General features: G+C 36.7%; 1 protein-coding gene across 11 annotated transcripts in view; it reads right to left on the reverse strand.

The window, feature by feature from the left end:
• Nucleotides 1–13,454: 13,454 nt before the first annotated feature.
• LOC131072098 (sphingoid long-chain bases kinase 1) overlaps nt 13,455–19,972 on the reverse strand; it is a 94,666-nt gene continuing 88,148 nt past the window's right edge. For all 11 annotated transcript variants that reach the window (XM_058008149.2, XM_058008148.2, XM_058008139.2 and 8 more), the window contains one exon: nt 13,455–14,068. In XM_058008149.2, the coding sequence (XP_057864132.1) occupies nt 13,925–14,068 (144 nt within the window). In that variant the 3' untranslated portion in view covers nt 13,455–13,924. The remainder of the gene's footprint in view (nt 14,069–19,972) is intronic.

A 19,972-nucleotide genomic window follows, 5' to 3' on the forward strand; every position in this document is an offset into this window, starting at 1 on the left:
ATTTTAGGACCTATTGATATGACCAACATGAGCGCATCGGAAATGATGAAGATTACAAGTGTCATGCAATCTAGAGCGCATAAGAAGAGACTGAAAGAGCAAAGGGTTGAAGCTAAAACAATTCAGACTGCAGTAGATATTTTATCTTGTCTGCTACTAGAAACATCTACAGCACATCTACCTACACCTATTAGCAAACTTGGTCAGTTAGTTGCGGATGCATCTGATCAAATCAAGTCACTAGAAGATGTTGCTCAACTCTATGCTGAAAAGAGTCACAAGAAGAAGTATGGAGAAAAACTGGCAAAGGATATTGATAGTGGAAAAATGGCTCTGTTGCACAATAAATATTTGTTGAGTAAAGCTATTGAAACAGGAGGAAAGTATCTTGCTTCCACCTCTAATATTTCTTTCTTTTATTCTGACATTTCAAAAAGACAAACAGAAATAGAGCAAGAGTTGGAAACGATATGCAAGGCATATGTCCCACTTCAGGACTCAATATTTGCCTTTAGCAAATCTGTAGATGATTTGCATAACAGGTTGGATATCTATGATAATGAGAAGGCAAAGAGACTCTGGTCTCTCAAGGAACTTAAGAGTCTACTTACATCACAAGTAGGCATACTATAGAGAGCCTACTCAAATGCAGAAGCTATCTTAGCAACTCCTGAAACCTACACACTAGACTCAATGGAATAATTTCATTCAGAGTTAATGTCTACATTCGAGTATACTCTGAATGTGTTGGAGTCATGGACAAATGCTTTGTCACAGTTGAAGAAGAGCTACAATGTTATTTTCATGAGAATTGCTTATGCCTGAACTTTGATTCCTTTTTTTTCAATTATTATTGTATATGCTAAACACTTTGATACAAATTTTCTATATATATATATATATATATATATATATATATATATATATATATATATATATATATATATATATATATATATATATATATATATATATATATATATTATTTTTTCAATTTGGCATTGTTGTCAAAGGGGGGGTAGAAATATGTATGTGTGTGTTTGAAAATTTTGTATTATGTATGCATTAAGGGGGAGTATGAGTATATGTGTAAATTTGTTGTGTATGCACACTTAGCGGTATTACTGTAAAATTTTCTAAGTGTTGCCATCAATGTCAAAGGGGGAGATTGTTGGCTTGATGATGATTGTAATGTATTCATCATATGTTGTCATTGATGAAACACATACACACACACGTTTATATTGTCTATCAGTATAAATTCAAGTTGTTTATGCTACAACTGGTATGCTAGAGGTTATACTAAGAAATTTATCTCTAACCGGTACTTTGTGTCAAACGGTATGTGCATAAGAGACAACATGTGGTTATACTAAGTCGGCATCATGATGAAGATCAAGATGGAGATCAAGCGGAGATTCAAGGATAACAGTTCATATGTTTTACTCAAACCGGTATTTGATTGTTCCAACCGGTATTTGATAATTTTGTGATGAGTTACCACAGATCGTGATGAGTTACTAGCATCGACTGCTTGGCGGTAATTTTTGTGATGAGTTATGATCACTTGTCCATATACACTGCACCTAGGAAATTGTGTTATGATTTCTTAAAGCCGACATGAAATCATAAGGTCTATATATTGACATCACAATGAATTATTTCATATAAGTGAAAGTGTTATGTTGTGTGCGAAAGGAAAAAGAGTTAAGTTGCAGAGTATGCAGAAGAGAAGTGTTGAATATGTTTAGAAGGATCTGATCAAGCAAGTATTGTGCTACTCAGAACAGATCAAACCAATCCTGTTGTTTTCTAACAATTACAGTAGAATCAAATCCCCTGACCGGGTAAGCTCTAACAAGCTTCAATGTATAAATCCTCTAACAGGGTGATCCATTAGTTTGGATTCAGAAATCCTCCACCGAGGTTACTCCTAACAGGGTACTACCTTTAATAGGGTATAAGCTTCTAATCAAGCTTTGGGATCTCTAACAAGATTCGCTCCTAGCAAAGCACTTTGTAGACCTTAACCGGTCAGTTATCTATTATTGCAGATAGTTAACTTGTGAGTTCCATCTCACCGTGGTTTTTACCTATTTGGGTTTTCCATGTACAAACACTTGTGTTATGGTGGATGCTTTACTTTTTGTGGATGTTATATCATTTTGGATTGCATGCATTGTGTTTAAAAGCTTTGTTAAGTTCATCTACAGGTTAGTGTTTGAAGTAGTTTTATTTTTCATGTCATTGATTCACCCCCCCCCACCTCTCAATGTTCTTCAAGTCCATCACAATACACATTAGGCAAGCTAGCATCTTTCAGTATAGTTCTAGTCATTTCAACAACAATGATATTCTTCCTTTCAACAACTCCATTTTGTTGTGGAGTCCTAAGTGTAGATAATTATCTTCAAATACTATGTTTATCAAAAAATCTATCAAATTCATTTGATGTAAATTTTCCACCTCTATCAAACCTTAGACATTTGATCTTAGCTTCTACTTGATTTTCAACCATAGACTTCAACACTTTAAATTTATCTAGGGCTTTTGATTTTTTTTAAGTAACCCATGTCATTCTAGAATAATCATTAGTTAGCAACATAAAATATCTTTCACCATCTAGTCATCTTGTCCCTGTAGGTTCGCACAAGTATGTATGAATCAACTCTAAAGATTTTGTAGTAGAATACTCCTTGTTCTTGAATATGTTTCTTGTTTGTGTTTCCATCTAACATTCCTTGCAAATTGTAATGGCAGGTTTGATAATCCTTGGCAAATCTCTCACTACTTGAGTAGAACTGATCTTTACTATGTTGTCAAAATTAATGTGTATCATCCTTTTGTGCCACAACCAACATTCATGGCTTTGCACCAACTGACAATTACTTCCTATGTTTTCCTTTATGTGCTAGACATTTTCATTTGTTCTTATACCTTATGCAACTAAGCTTCCAGAATCTCCTTTTCTGATTTCACGTTCAGACCCATAAAATATGAGCTTGTAACCTTTACTACAAATCTGACTCACACTCAAAATATTAAGTCTTAAACCCTTAACGTAATAAACACCATCTGTTTGTGCTTACCATTAATAAAATGGTTCCTTTACCACAAATAGGTGTAGCTTCTTCACCATAAAACTTCACTAATTTGCTATCATACTTTTCAAAGTCAAGGAACTTCCTTTTGTCACTTGTCATATGATTTGAATATTCTGAATCAATTATCAAGGCTTTAGGTTCTTCTTTTGTATGTAGTGCACTCCTTAAAATCATTGATCTTTCATTGTTCTCTTCATTATGCAAAGTATTGAACCTTTCATTGTCCTTTTCATTTATAGTTAAAAATTGCAATTCATCATTTAAGTCATCACAATCTTCATCTTCTAAAGAATGGGTCTCCATTGAATAAAAATTATTTTTTGATTTGTCTTTGTCATCTATTATTGTGTTTCTGGCATCTCTTCTATAATTATCCTTTCTCTTATTATCATCATCATCAGATATATTATAGTTATCTTCCTTGAAAGTACATCTAACAATATAATGACCAATTCTTCTACAATTAAAACATTTAAAGGACAACATACATTTATATTTTTTGGATCCTTTCATAAGTCTTCTCACAAAGTTTGCTTCCTCATCATTTGGATCATTACTTGTTTCAAGTGCATCTTCAATCTTCTTAGTAGCTTTGAATGCAACATCCTTCTTAACATTGTGATGATTTTCGAACTCTGATATCTCAAAAGCAAAAATTGATCAATAGAGTTGATCCAAGGCATATGTATCCATATTACGATTTTCCTCAATAGCATACAATTTAGGTCTATAACACCTAAGCAGTGTTCTGATTACTTTTTTTATAACCTCATTTTCTTCCATAGTTCTTACAATACCTCTGATTGCACTTATTATCTCATTCACTTGGTGCATGTAACTATCAATGTTCTCATCTTCAAACATCCTCAAAGTCTCAAATTTATACGTCAAATTCTGCATCTTCACTTGCTTAATCTTCTAATCTCCTTCATAAATGCTACTCATCTTCTACCAAACTTCCTTTGCAATCTTGCAAGACATGATCTTCAAGAGCACAAAATAACTCAAACCACTAATAAGTGTCTTTCTTGCCTTTCCATTATTTTTCATGCAACCTGATCTCATCTAGAGTGGAGGGACCAGCTATCAGAGGAGTATAACCATTGTTAACAGCATCCCATATTCCAAACAACATAGAATCCAAATAAAATTCCATTCACTCCTAAAAAGAGTAATTTGAGCCATCAAACTTTGGTACTTTATGACCATTAACCTGCACCATCTCGAACCTTCTTCAAATAGTTAAGCTTTTCCTAGAGGAACCCTTCTATAATACCAAGTGTTGAACATGTCACAAGATTGTGAGAGGGGGGTGAATCAGTCTTGAGAAAATCCTAACTTTCACAATCACAAACATTTATCAATTATCTTTAGCTATCCAAACACTAATGAAAGATGAAACAATAAACACAAAACACATGAACACTAGATATTTACGTGCAAAATCTAATATGGGGAAAACTATGGTGAGAATCATACTCACTCTATGAATAAATAAATATATTGTTTTAAACACAAGGCCAAGGAAGATCACTGATCTTAATTTGAACTTGAAGGCTAAGGCACACAACCTTAAGGCAAGATACCATGGACTTGTGAGCTGAGATGCATGATCCTAGGGCAAAATACAAATATGCACAAGTTGACAAAAGGATTCACTATCTTCCGACACAAAGGAATAATGAATTGAAATGAATAAGATCAAGTGACCAATATCATGGCAAACATAACACACACATTCAATGTTTCAAAACCCTATCATATTGAAAGATATGATCATCAAACCTCATCATAGACTAATATTCGCACTTTTGCTTCCCGCATATACTTCCACCTCACTTTCAATCAATTCACACATCCGCGCATCTATTTATATTAGCTTATTCACCAAAAACACTCAACTAGGTCGGCCACAAAATAAACATAATTTACACATTGGCCACCCTAAGCAACCATGCTAAATGCAGTCCACTCTAGGAGGTAAAGAAGACCCAAATCCATCACGTTCCTAAGTCAACTCTAACGAACTACAGAACACATCCTCCAAAACATCAAATGAAACGTGTAGATAAACAATAAAGCGCGTTAACCAATCGGCTCAAAGACATTAGCCAATGCAAATTACTTTATGCAGATCTTCATGCATAATGGTAAAACCCATAACAACACCTTAACTCAACCTCTCATAAATATCTTGACCAAAAAAGTATGATCCAAATAAGATGAACCAATTGAGTTGACCAGAGACCAACACAAAAGATAACTTCAAACGACAAAACAACATGGCTTCACTTGTAGAGAAAACCAAGACTTGAATTATAAACTGGAACACTAAACGAACAATATGAAGATGTCCTCCAAGCTGCAACACATAAAACAATACTACGAAGCATTCTTCGAACTAGTCCTGACAAACAACCTCGCTATTAGCAAATTGCAACAACCAACTTCAACAACTAAATTGCTAAAGACCTAAAAAGCATACTAGTGCAACATCCACAGAGCATAGACATTAAGTATAGGACCACAAGCCATCATCTTCAAAAGTAGAGGAATGTGAAGAATTCTCCCATAAAGACTTTAAACACTCTTTCCTACATATTTTAACTCGCAATATTGTCACCTCTCGAAAGAACCACATACTCAATATCACCATCAGACATCATAACATCTAAGCACTCATTTCCGGATGTTTACATATCAAACAACAATCCACACATCCACTTGACATCAATGACTACACTAGACTCACATTGCTAACACCTTTTATCTACCATGTACAATTCCAAAATAAGAACCAAAAAGGTACAATCATAATGTCATAAGATTATTTGTACAATTGTTATTTTGGCATACATCGTTTGAATAATGATCCACCAATTGCCTGTATGCAACTCCTTTATCAATAAGGGTCATGTTGATGTGTTTTTTAGGCACCTCGAACACAGAATAAAATACCAAAATATTTTACCCCCTCTTGAACAAAACCACCTCAAATGCTAAATATCTGATCAACTAAGACGATTCCAAGGTTTCTACTATCAGTTCTTGACATGTGGGTATCTTAATAGCGAATGTGATTTTGTTGTTTACACAAAGGGAATTACACAATTGTTCTTAAAGACTCAAATTTGTCATGAATGGAGTAGGCTTGCTAATGATTTTAAATGACTTTAGATTTTTCAATTCGAGCTCTTGATCTATTTCTAACAAAGATTTTCAAATAAAATGCAAAAGAGCAAGGGTTTAGAAGTTCTATTCTAATCCTATCATAAACCTAGAATGCAAGAGATAGTGAATGATTAAATGAAATTCAACTAGGCTAGGTATTGTCATCAAAGAACAACTCTACACAAGCTTAGTGCAATCATCTAAGGTGATTAATAGATGTTCAAATTCATAACACACACCATCAATTGGATGCATATTAATGAACAAGAACAAATTGAAGTTAAGTTCAAATTTCATTCCAGATGACCACACAAGGAAAACTTACAATCAGCAAGAAGCTAGTGGTATGGATAAATGAATTTCATATGAATGCACTCAACAATTTCTTTCATTTAACTAAAAATACTTAAAAACAAATTCTAATCTAAATTTGAAGGTATAAGAACCACACAATGCTTCAAAATCCAATAACATCACCAAACCTCGATGATTAAATTCAATCTAGTAGCATATAGGCGACAATTATCAAAAATCTCTCTTACAAATGAGAGGAATGAGGTTTATATAGAGTCTCAAATGAAATGAATGGTCAAGATTCATTTAGAATCAAGGGTCAAGATCATGCCAACATTGCCCTAATTAGGGTTTACATCAAAAAGTGGAATAAAAAAATGAAGTCCAATGGGATGACGCCTAGTCATCAATTAGAGAATCTTCTAGAAGATTTTGGCCTGCATCCCTCTCTCTGGTTGCATATTCAACGAATCTAGCTGAGACTGAGTTGAGTTCTTTCATCATAACATTTGGTAGACCTTCCTATTGCTAATCGATCACATCTGAGGCATCTGAGCAAGCATTGCAAATGCTTTCCCAATCAGGCATAGGCTTCTGCAAGTTAATGTGAATCAGAGAGAAACCAAATCATCTAGTTGATTCTTTCTTATGGATTCCAACTGTTTGAAGTAAATAAACTTCATTTTCTCCTTCAACTCTTCCAAATTCAAATGGTTGGAAGCATGGACATCTTGTCCCAATAACTCTTCAATAGATGTGAGGATCTTGGATTTTATCTCTTGAATTGATCCTTCCATCTCCATGCACTCTTGCTTTGCATGATCAAACATTGACTACCTGACGGCCAAAGAACAATACCGACCATGGAAATAATACACATTACCTTCTTGAACAACTCCATCCTAGATCAATGTAGAAATAGGAATTCGCTTCAACACCTTGAGGCGAGGAATAGTCTTTTCTTGCACCAGTTGAAAATCTTCTGATACTCCCTCCAAGTATTACATCTTGAATATGAGCATCATTGTCTTATCATATGCTTGGACAAACTGAGCTAGGAAATCACCTGCTTGCCTTGAAACATCCTCTATCCATTTTCCTATTTCCTGATATGTATTTCTCATTGCCTCGTGATCAAAAGGGGATCCATGAGCAATAACAATGGGTGAGACAAAGGTAGGATCCTCACACCTTAGGGAATTCGTCCCTTCAATATACTCCATGAGTCTCTTGTTCTCAATCTCTAGAATCTCTTTCTTTTCTTCAACCTTATTCAACCACGCCTCAATTACCTTGGCGGTATCATTGAGTTCTTGAAACTCTTATTGTTTCATACAAGGCCCAAGATCAATTGTGGCAACCTGATAGTTCATAGGAGTGATCACATCTCTAGTCTTATCACCTGTCGAGATAGCCACTTGTGCAATGTGTGCTCCTATATCATCTCTAGTAATACTAGAGAACTTTGTCATCTTCTTCTCTTTATCCTTGCCAATCCAAGCGAGAAAGTCATCAATATTCAGTGGGTTGCGCCTCTATCACTTTCTTCTTCTACATGTTACTAAGCAACCAATCGAGAAAAGTAGAAAATTTCATCCCATCCTTGAGTTGATGATCTTCATCAAGTCCTCTCAAGGCTTAAATAACTTCATCTTTCACTCCTTTCTCCTTAGCCAAATCTACCACGTCATTGCCTAAATGAAAAACAAGTTGAATAGTGGGAGATCCCAGTTGCTCTTCATCGTCTTCATGTGGTGTCGATTGTACTGATGCATGTACGTCTTGATCATTCTCCGATAGGATTTCCATGTCAAAACCTTGCTCGAACTCATTGTCCTCCTTTGTCATATCATTCTCCTTCACGAACGAGGAACTCATGGTAGATTTAGGAGTGTTAGACATATGTTTCTTGTGCCTTGACTCCTAGCTAACAATATGCTTGCCTTTTGTTTGTGATCCTCTAGGCATTCATTTCCTTATTTTGGAGCCTAACTCTCCTCATCATTATGCGTTCTAACATTGCTTATTGTCCTTTCATCATAATTGAGAAAGGACTCCTCATTTCTCATCTTCTCATAGGTTAGGGTGATTTTTTGTTTTCTCAACTCATTAATCTACCCATCCACCTATTTTCTGGAGCAATCATTCACATCTTTCATCAAAATATTTAAATCTACTAACTCAAGTTGTGACCAACTACGCAATGTGATAGACTTGTCTTTTTTAGTTGCATACTACGAATGGATGTCATCACCATCATCTTTCACTTGATCTAGAATAGAGAAGAAGTTATACTTCCTCATGAAGTCCATTGACATTTGAGACCACATCTTCCTTCTAACTGCAAGCTCATCCATAAGATTAGCTCAATAAATCCTTGATTTCAATCCTAATTGTAAACTTCCTCCCTTAGTTGTTACAATTCTCTAAAATGGATCAAATCGATCCCTGATTCTATAAATTCCAAGATGAAACAACTCCAATTCTTCATTTACTCTTTGTTGCTACTATGGTGGGGCATACCTCCATCATCTTCCCAAACGCGATAAAAAAGTAATACTTTGCCTTCTGGATGCAATCAAAGTCTGAGAACTTCCTCACTACCTTAAGTAACACCATCTTATCTGTCAGATAACTAGGAAGCTTGTATGGTTCTGAAGTGAATCCTTGAATCCTTAGGTATGTGAAGGTAGGAGACTGAATATACCATGATTTGTACTTCCCAATGAGCGTCATTGCCTTAGACAATCGTTTATGAATTTCACCTTGCAGCAACTGTGTGATGTACATGGTGAAAGCATCATTCACCCTTCTATATTGATCAATCTCATGCAAGTGGAGTTGTAGATAGCAGTCATACATCTTGTATTGTTCGGATTTGTTTCCAACTTTGCCCTTTCATATCAATCCTTTGTAAACTATCTGCCTCGCTAGCATGTAGACTCAGTAAGAAGTCATGTAGAACGTCCTCGTTCTTTCCAAACTCCTCAACCGGATGTCTAAGTTTTCACTTAAAATCTTCGCCCAGTTGATCACCACTTTGTCTTCCGCTATTTATTTGATAAAGTAATACATCCATGTTTCAAACAACACCCCTTGAGGTGCTCCCATGACTCGGTTGAGTAGAAAGATCAAATCAATGCACTCCTCTTTGAAGTCTGAACATAGGAGTCCCTTGGGTAACTTTGAGTGGTGACGTCTTGTCTCAAGGACCTACTCGTTATTGATAACTATCAAACATGACTCCAATCTCCTCTCAAATTTAGCTTGGGCTTCCTCCTCGATTCTCTCATGCATGTCTTGATATCTAGGGATTCCAAATGCCTCCCCAATTGACTCTTTAGCTAGGTATGCAAGCACCAACCCCTTAGGTGTCTTGATCGTTCTTGTTTGTGGATCGTAATGCTTTGCACACTCAACCATGAGTTTGTTGCATTGAATAGATGGTGGAAAACCAGTTGCGTGGTAAATCCCACTCTTCATGTTCACTGCCAAAGGAGATGGTCGATGATGCTTCGTTCCCAACATTCACCTCATCCTCTTCATATCCAGGTACTTTGTGTTTGTATCTCCAATTTTCTTCCATCGGGAAGATATCTATAATTCCAGGTAGTAACCTTCTTGTACAATCTTCAGCTGAGTCTTCCTCACAACTGTCCTCACTTTTAGACATAGCACCTCTATGAAGCTAAAAGTCAATAGCATGATAAAATAACTCTAATAATTCATTTTCATAATTACCTTAAGTTTTGATTTTCTAATAATTTTCAAATTTATAAGCCCATTAAAATTATAAATTGAACAATGTATAATATGAAATTTAAAAATGTGTGAATTTTGATCAAAATAAGGCATTTTGCCTTCTAGAAACTTGAGTTGCAGACGAAGAATAAGTCTGATTGCAATGCTCAAGTCTAAAAACTCCTCTCAATACTTAGAAAATGGGGTGTTTTAATGTTCAAATATTGTCCTAGCTCTGATTTTTTGAGTATAAAATCTAAATACGCCTCTGCAACTTAACCTTCAAGGACGGAAACCCTCACAAACATGGTGCCTCATCCACACAGTGCGATTTGCCCAATCAGTTGAAAATCAACGTATTTTGGCTCATACCAACAATTGGGAATGACATATTTGGCTAGGTTGATGGTCTAAAACAATGCATGTGTCATGAAAGGTGGTTGGGAATATTGTCACAACAAGCAAAAACATCCTTAACCAGCACTGACGCCCTCTCCCAATACTTAAAATGTCTCCCAATAATGGCACCACAAGAATCTTAGACCAAATCATGCCCTCCTCTAGCTATAGCGATCCTCTTTTTGCTTTCTTCCAAACTCACCAACTATCAAATCAGTCACAAAATAACAATATATAAGGTGTTGGACTACCTTTTATTCATGTTTTTACCTTAAAATGTCACCACACAGCCAATGTGGGATAAAAATTTGCTCTTACCAGCACATAGGAAAATTGATATGCATTGGGATGTGAATACTTAGCATTAATATCACCTTGTTTAGCCATCAAATGTAAATCAATTTCCATAGGGACACCAAAAAATCTCATCATTTAACTCACTTTCCTCACAAATCCTCTCCAAGGGAAAATCAACTTCCATTTGGACATGTAAATTTGATCGATTCATGTAAAATACTCCCATGTGGAAATTCACCCTTCATTGGGACTCAACTTCCCATCAAAATCTTATCAAATTTCATCATAATGCTCTCTAGAGGAAAATCGAACCCCATCAAGACACATAAACGTTGTCATTTCTTCTTATTTTGTCCCTAGCAGATAATTGGCATCCATCAAGACACACAAATTGATCATCATTTCACTTTATTTCAATCATATTCCCTTCCAATGGAAAATCGAACCTCATCAAGAGACTCAATTTGCATTAAAACTTGATCATTTTACCCCTGAGTGAAAAAACGTTCATGTATTTTGCTCTTGAAAGCCTGGTGAAAAAACGACCTCCATCAAGACATTCATTCTTCTTTAGTAGAAATTCCTAATTCATCGAGACTCCACAAAATCACTTGCAAATTCAGTCCAAGAGTGGAAAAATGCACCCCATCGAGACAAAGTCCATTTTTATCATTAAAACAACTCTTTCTTGCTCAAAATGGAGTGGAAATTCATGCACCATCGGGACATTTAACATTTTCACTTCTAAAACTAAGTGGATAAACACCTCCCACCAAAAGTTTCACTTTTATGCCTTAATTTCATTGGTGGAAAATGTTTCGCATTGGTACTCTGATGATTTTCACACTTTAAAAGCCCAAACTTATCAAATTTTATCATTTTGTGCAATGGAAATCCTATTTCCATCGAGGCTTTTAACATTTTGGCTTTGATTTGAGGGTTGGAAAACACACAAGTCCATCAAGACTTTGTGCATTTTTTACTTATTCTACCTCCTAGGAGTGGAAAAACGACTCCTACAAGAACTTTAGATGCCCTAACACAAAATTCACACCAATTTGCAACATTCTAAACAAAATACACTCACATTTCAAAGCAAGTTGCAACCTCAACACTTTGAAAAACAACTTAGGATCACTTAGACATTTTAACATTTTAACATTTTCTAACACTTGGATACTATTGACTTCAAAACTCAAAAGTTTAACATTGCTTGGGGATTGAAGACCTCTACACATGACCATGTCAAAAATGAGACTCGAGCATGAAAGCTCAAAATTTGCCACCTGACTACCAAAAACCCTAAACTAACAAGAGCGGAAAGCAAGAAAGAGGGAGTCTCCATTTGCAATAGGACAATATGTGAAAAGGTCACAAGTCCCCAAGTTATTGTGTTGAATCAATTGAATAGATGGGCCATTTGATCTGCCTTGCAAGCCTCCCAAGTAAGATTCTTCGAACAATTGCTATTTCCTTGAAAGTGTACCAGCAACATTTGTTGTTGATAATTTTGAAGCTTGAAAATTTGGCATAGATGTAACAACTAAGGCTTCCATAAAGGCAACTCTCTATCACAATAGTGAATCCATCGTTAAACAAGCATAGCACATCCATCTTGTAAAACAGTTTAAAGTTCACAAGACCAAACCCTCCAATAATAAAGCCAAAGAATGAATTGAGTTAATTGAGAGAAAGTTGCATTATACAAACATTGTAACAATTATACAATTGCTCATCAAATTAACTAGTTTCTTGAATTATATGCAAAAATGGTGTGCCCTTTATATAGCCCGAACAATGGTCAAAATTAAAGTTCTATGTAGGCAGTATGCCATGTGCACATTAAGTATAAAAGCTATCCTTGAAATTACTCTACATCACTCCAATATGCATCTGAGATCTTAAGAACTGTGCCCATTATTCCAATATCAGGAATTGACAAATTCTCAGTAGTTACCTTAACATTGTTTTATGGTTGTACAAGATCATTAATTAGATCTGAAATATTTATCAACAAGCAAGTCAACTAAACCAGCAATAATTAAAAATTTGAAATGATGATTTAATTACATCTGATTAATAACAAAACAACATATTTATTATGCTAATGACATACAGCAGCAATTTTTCAGCTTACATGGTTAGAGAGCCAAGTCAATGGAAGAATAAAAACTTAAAAGTCTGCTCGAGTAAAAATACTACTGCCATTTACAAAATACACAATGTGAATAATTTCTCCTAGATGCCAAATGACCGACATCAAATTTTTTGAAGCTTAGCTTATTAATTTAGAAAAACACCTCAATAAACGAATGAAAAAGACCAGAATTTAACTATTCAAAACTAGCATTCTATATATTTGTGAGTACTTACAGCATCTCATCCGTAAATACCATCTATTCATTAGATTTCTATTTGTGAAAACCTGTGTAGTCAAGAAGATAAACATAATGAAATGGCAGCAATTTCATTAGGTTGAAAAGGTGGGAATTATTTATACAAAGTCATTTTTGCCATTGAAATTGGTTTTCTGGGCCAATTGTATCCGTCATAAAAGAGACTCACAGCTTTATAGAACAAACAGAGTCCAGGAAAAAAAATGATTAAAATACAATTTGTAGATCAATTACATAGGCCTTTACAGTACATTTTAACAGGGAAAAATACTGACAATCTAACAACTCCTGGTGCGCACATGTAAGAATAAATCGTACTCTTAAGGCAATCCAAAAAGAGCTATTCTGAAAGAAAAACTAAAATCTTGACTGCACGCTGCCATTGTACAGAAACTATCCCTTCTTATTGGCTCTCAAATACAAGTATCACAAAAGAAGTCAGAATCACAATACAATGATGACATAGTGTCCACCTCAAAAAAACATTGCCCTGTCACTTAATCCAGACACAGCACAAAAACATCATATGCGTACAGGCCGACCAATAAGCTTGCACTGTTCAGGAAGCAAAGAAGTCAAAATGGGCCCATTCAGAGGACGAAGTTCACCATCTATTCCACACCCCTGATGGACATTCTTACCTGGTTTAAGCTTCACTGACTTTACCTGCAGAAACCAATACAGGACATCAGAAAAATCTCAGTTTTTGCATATTCTTGCATTATTTTTTAACAAATTCTACTTAAGACATTAACTCTCATTTAGATTGCATAGATATACAGTCAAGGAAATGGAACACTAATCACAAGACAGTTCAGAACATTATAGGATGAAGTTAGAAGAAATGGTTAGATTATTTCCTTAAAAATTCTACAAAATCCACAAACTCACATTCAGGAGACTGATAATGGAATTGAAAATTTATGGAAGCTAGTTACAAAAAGTAGCTAATACCTACTTCTACCATCGTGTCCATAACAGCAGTGACTGCACAAACAGATGCTCAATCTAACATTACCACAACAAAGACCAAGTGATGCATGCTTTAAGAGGCTGATATATGGAATTCAAATGTTATGTAAGCTAGTTACACAAAATGAGTGCCTGCATCAAACACTATTACCCATTTCTACCATCGTTTGCATTCATAACAGCTGTAATTGGCACAAACAGATGCTGGTTTTTATGTTATCACAAGAAAGCCTAAGCAATGCCTGGATTTAGTGCCTGGATTTAGAAGTTGGAACCACAACTTCCCATTGGTTTCAAAAAGATTAGTTGTTGTAAACTATCATACTTTTGAACATAGCTGTCATCCAACTAACGTGATTTGAAACAACTAAACTAGACCCAAATGACAACACATTTGACATGGAGAGACTCCAACCTATAAGCTTTCCAGGTCCCCAAAACCAACTTGCATCTCTGAATAGACCATTGTATATCTAAACATGAAGTATTGCAAAAAAGATCTAAGAAAACAAAGATTTAATAGGACAGCATTTGAAGGAATAATAAGACATCTAAAAATTGCATGGACTTATTGTTGTGACCATTTCACACATCGCCCCATTTGAAATGGGGACCCCCTCTTTTTGCTCGTTTTCGCTCGCTTTTCGCTTTGCTTTTTAGGGTTTTGTTAGTCAGTCAATTGTCTGGATTTAGGGTCAAGCCTTAGGGTTTTAATTGCCGTCTTTTCAGGCCAGAATCCAGTCAGTTTTGAGAGCTTTTTGCGCTTCCTTTTGTAGGATGCAATTTTGAATGCAATGAATTCGCCAAAATGGTCTATTTTCAATTGGAAATTTTGAGTGCAGAGCTTAAATTTGTCTAAGTGTTGAAGATGAAATGTGAATTTTGTCCAATTGACTAATTTTGACCAAATTTTGACCTTTTTGATTTTTGATCCTAGGCATTTGAAATGATTTGTTTTTGCCTTGTGAAGTGATTAAATTTGTGAAATCTTGATATTTTGGCCTGTAAGAGCAAAATCGCTCCTGTCCCTCAGTGAAGGACCGGAGCTCGTTTTCAAATATCTTACTGTCCCTGCAGAGTCAAGATAAATTTCGAAATGGAAGTGATAGAGAAAGGCGTGATCTTTCCCTTGAATATAAATTGAAGAATTTCACGAACACGGAAATGCCTGTAGGAGCAAAATCGCTCCTATCCCTCAGTGAAGGACCGGAGCTTAAAATCAAATATTGCTTTGTCCTTGCAGGATTTTAACGACTTGATGATTTGAAGAGGTCCAAGGAGATGTGTTTTATCAAATGAATATAACTTGAAGTGCCGTCGTGAAGAAGAATGACCCAAAATGCAAAAATCGCTCCTGTCCCTCAGTCAGGGACCAGGGCGAAGTTCTTTGTAGCTCCCGTCCCTCTCCCAGGGACCAGAGCGAAGTTCTTCATAAGGCAAAATTCAGGCAAAAATCAAGTAAGTTTTACGTTCGAAGGCAAGAAAAGAGGTGAGTTGAACCCGTTGAAGATAAATTGAAGATTATGAAACGTCAACAAGGGACCTAAATGCCCAAGTTCGCTCCTGTCCCTCAGGCAGGGACCAGAGCGATTTTTGTCATAGATGATTTTCTTGCCAAGTTTGAAAGGGTCTCAAGGCATGGATGGGTGAAAAGGTACATTACGAGACCATTGAAGATAGTTTTTGAAGGTGATGAAGTGAAACGAGGCCTACAAGAGCAATATCGCTCCTGTCCCTCTCCAAGGGACCAGGGCGACATAATGATTATGATGCCTTTTCCTCCAAGTTCAAGGCATTCCAAGACAAAGTACAAGGGGGTGAAGATGTTTTAAAGCGTCTCAATCAAGCACGAAGCATCCAAAGTCGTCAACATTGGAGGATTTACACCAAGACCCCTAGTTCGCTCCTGTCCCTCAGGAAGGGACCAGAGCGAAATTCCTATAAATGCCTAGATTTCAAAAGTTTGCCAAGTACCAAGCGGCTAAGAGGGATCGAGGGACTTTATTTTACACGATGAAAGTGATTGCAAGTTGGTCAAAACAAGGACAAGCTCAAAATGTTGAAGTTCGCTCCTGTCCCTCTCCAAGGGACCAGAGCGATATTGATTATAGTTGATAATTCCTTCAAAAACCACGTTAAGTCAGGGTTATGCAAGATCATACAAGGTCAAAGGTGTCTTTCGATGATGATATACAAAGGTTTTAACGTCAAAATGTTATCAATTGAGCCAAAGAGCCTATATCGCTCCTGTCCTTCGGACACGGACCAAGGCGATTTTTATTAAAACACTCATGTTTCGTCAAAACCTAGACAAGGCAAGGATAGGCAAGGACAAGAACACCATTTGGAAGGTAATGAACGAAGAACAAAGATCAAAAGTTTGCAAATTTGAGCCAGGACACAGGGATCGCTCCTGTCCCTCTCCAAGGGACCAGGGCAATGTTGGTTAGAGCACTCTTTATCCTTTGAAAATCACGTCAAAGCAAAGTTGCACAAAGTTTAAAACATCATTTGGAAGGCAATATAAAGGAGGTGAACGTTAAGATGTTACCAATTTAAGCTTGAAATGGAGAAAACACATGGATCGCTCCTGTCCCTCTCCAAGGGACAAGGGCGATGATCCTTCCAAACATCTAAACGCCTTGTAGAAGTCAAGTGAAACAAGCATGGAATAGAGAAACAATGTTGTTTTTCGCCTTACAATGAAGATTTGAGATCAAAGATGCAAGGTCAAGGAGAAAATACCAGGATCGCTCCTGTCCCTCTCCAAGGGACCAGGGCAATATTTGCTCAAGCACTCGTTATCCTTCGAAGATCATGGCAAAATAAGTTGCAAAGGGATTGAAACGTCTTTTGAAAGGTAATGAACAAGGAATCAAAACCAAAAACAAAGAATCTCACGTAAAGAATGGGGATCGCTCCTGTCCCTCTCCAAGGGACCAGGGCGATAATGGTCACAAGGACATTCAATCGCAAGGATAAGTTAATCAAGCTCGAAGGACCCAATGTAAATGGCAAATTCAACATGGAGATAATGACTTTGGACGTCAAAAATGCAAGGATCAAGACCAAATTGATGGATCGCTCCTGTCCCCCAGTCAGGGACCAGGGCGATGAGGTACGTATATTTCATCTTCAAAATTTGGCGCTCAAACACATTTCTTTAAATTTATTTTAAATGCTAAAATCGATGGATTGAAAATTTAATTTAAAATGGCATTTAAAATTTGCGCTTAATATTTATTAATTATTTTGCCTTTATAAAAATCGAATTTGACAATTTAAATAATAAAGGCATTTAATAATTAATTATTAATTTAATAAAAAATTAAAAGAGCACTTGGTTTATGAGAGTCGGCCTTCTATTTTGTTTAAAAAATTGTTTTTTAATTGCTATATTTTTACACAAGTCGGCCTTAAGGTAATTATGGTATGAGCGCTATAAAGGAGGGGTGAAAATCTTTATTTTCACATTATCATTTTATTGTTCAAATGCGATTTGAGGAAGACAAAGGGAAAAGTGCGAATTGTGTTTGAGGGGTGCGAACTTGGTTTTCACTTGAGCGAATTGATAAAGGATCGATCATTTAAAGGAGATCACGTCAAGGACATACCAAAGGTGGCGAATTTGCCAAGGCATTAGAGAGTACGTCAAAGACTTGAAGGGCGGCGAAGTTGATAAGAGGAACGTTGTTTGAAGATCACATCAAAGCTATCTAACGTCAATTTTGCCTAGGCGAATTTTATTCATTTTGCATTCTAGAGTTAGCTCTCAAATAAGGTATGGCGATTTGGTTTTATTGTTTTAAGTTTTAGATCGTCATAGCTTAAATTTTGAATTTTGAATTTTGAATTCCTAGCTCAATCGTTTTTTAGGAAATGATAACTCAAAGACTTATCATGAAGTTTCCTAAAATATTCTCTAATCTATGATTACATATTGCAAGATCTAATTCTCATTTTGAAATGTTGTGTAGGTATGGCGACCCCGAAGGCGGGAGCATCCACCAGTCGTTCAGCTCTCATGAAAGAAGATCAGAAGACCGAAGAAGTGGAGACCAAGATCGTGTCGAAGTGGAGCAACATTGGAGATACTAACTTAGGCAACTTCAGCACGAAGAAGTTTCGAGAGGTCCCTTATATTGGCAAGCCATCACCTGTCGCCCGGAGAATAATCAAGAGTGGCATCATTAAGGCGGCCGGCTTTCCTCCAGCTATTCAGTGCCATGAGTTGATGATCGAGTGTGCTCGTCACTATGATCCATAGTCCAGAACGATCATGTCCAATGAGGGAAACACTTTGGCGTACCTTTCAGAGGAAGCTATAAGTGAAGCTTTCCATCTTCCAGAGCACACGGACATGATATACAAGAGCATAGAAGGAGCCAGATCAATGTACGAAGATGATCCAGATGCTTGCTTAAGCATAATCAATAAGAACTGGCTACTCAAGAGTCGTCCCCGTCTGAGCAAGATCCCGAACACACCGCACAGGATTGATTTCCAAGAGGAGTACAGAGATTTGATTACCATGCTCAACCGAGTTACAGGAGCCCCTCACGCCTTCTATTTTGAGAAGTGGATGTTCTACTTCATCCAGGTGATCGTTCAAGGGAAAGGTACGATACATTGGGCTAGGATGATTAGCCATTGCTTAGACGTACAGTTGAGGAGACTCAAGGCTACTAAGTCCTTCCACATGAGTTCATACGTCATCTATGCCTTGATCAGGAGTGTTGAGTACGCAGGACTACCTCACAGAGGAGTGATTGGAAGAGGACCCGGCGAGGTCAGGGCTTGTGATTCCTATGCCTACTTGCATCATCCGCCAGGAAGCAACTACAAGTTAGTTAATGATACCTTCACAATGAACATCACAAGGACGTTGCAAGGTGGGATTCACAACAGATTATCTCAAGATGCCCAGGAATTAATCAAGAGGTACGGTGCTTGGTTCATTCAGTTTCCGAAGTTCACTTATATTAGAGTGCATGGATGTCCTTTACCCCCATACATGTTGCCGAGATATCCAACAGACAGAATTGTGTTACTTGAAGTAACAAGACAGTTAGCAACATATGCGAAGGCATTCAGACACAGACATCAGAATGGAGTTCCAGTACCTATCATTTTGGGCAATTCAGTTGAGGTATGTCCTAATGCTTTAGCTATGGATGACGCAAAGAAGGAGTTAGCCTTGTATTCTTTTTCATCTTTCGCTTTGAGAGAAAGCTTCGATCCACATGGACATTTAGAGGAGACAGTTGGCAGAAAGTTTAAGCATGAGTGCCAAATTGAAGATTTTATGATGAATCTCTTAGATGATCTTGAAGTGAAACGAAAAATGCATTCTAGATTGCCTTTGGATTTCATCAGGAAATGCAGGATTTACAGAGTGGCCGATCAAGCTCAGGATAGTGGCAGACATATCCAGTCATCCTATGATTGAGAAAGTAAAACAATAAGGTTGGATTGGAATGAGCCCGAGGTCGTGGATTTAGATACTTTGATGGCACCAGTCTTGTCTTGTACTCGCAGATGGGTTGACGTACAGCATCAGAAGTTGAGAGAACAAGGCATTGCTATGACTTTCACTTT

The sequence above is a fragment of the Cryptomeria japonica genome, chromosome 11 (assembly GCF_030272615.1).
Source record: "Cryptomeria japonica chromosome 11, Sugi_1.0, whole genome shotgun sequence".
Classification (NCBI taxonomy): Eukaryota; Viridiplantae; Streptophyta; class Pinopsida; order Cupressales; family Cupressaceae; genus Cryptomeria; species Cryptomeria japonica.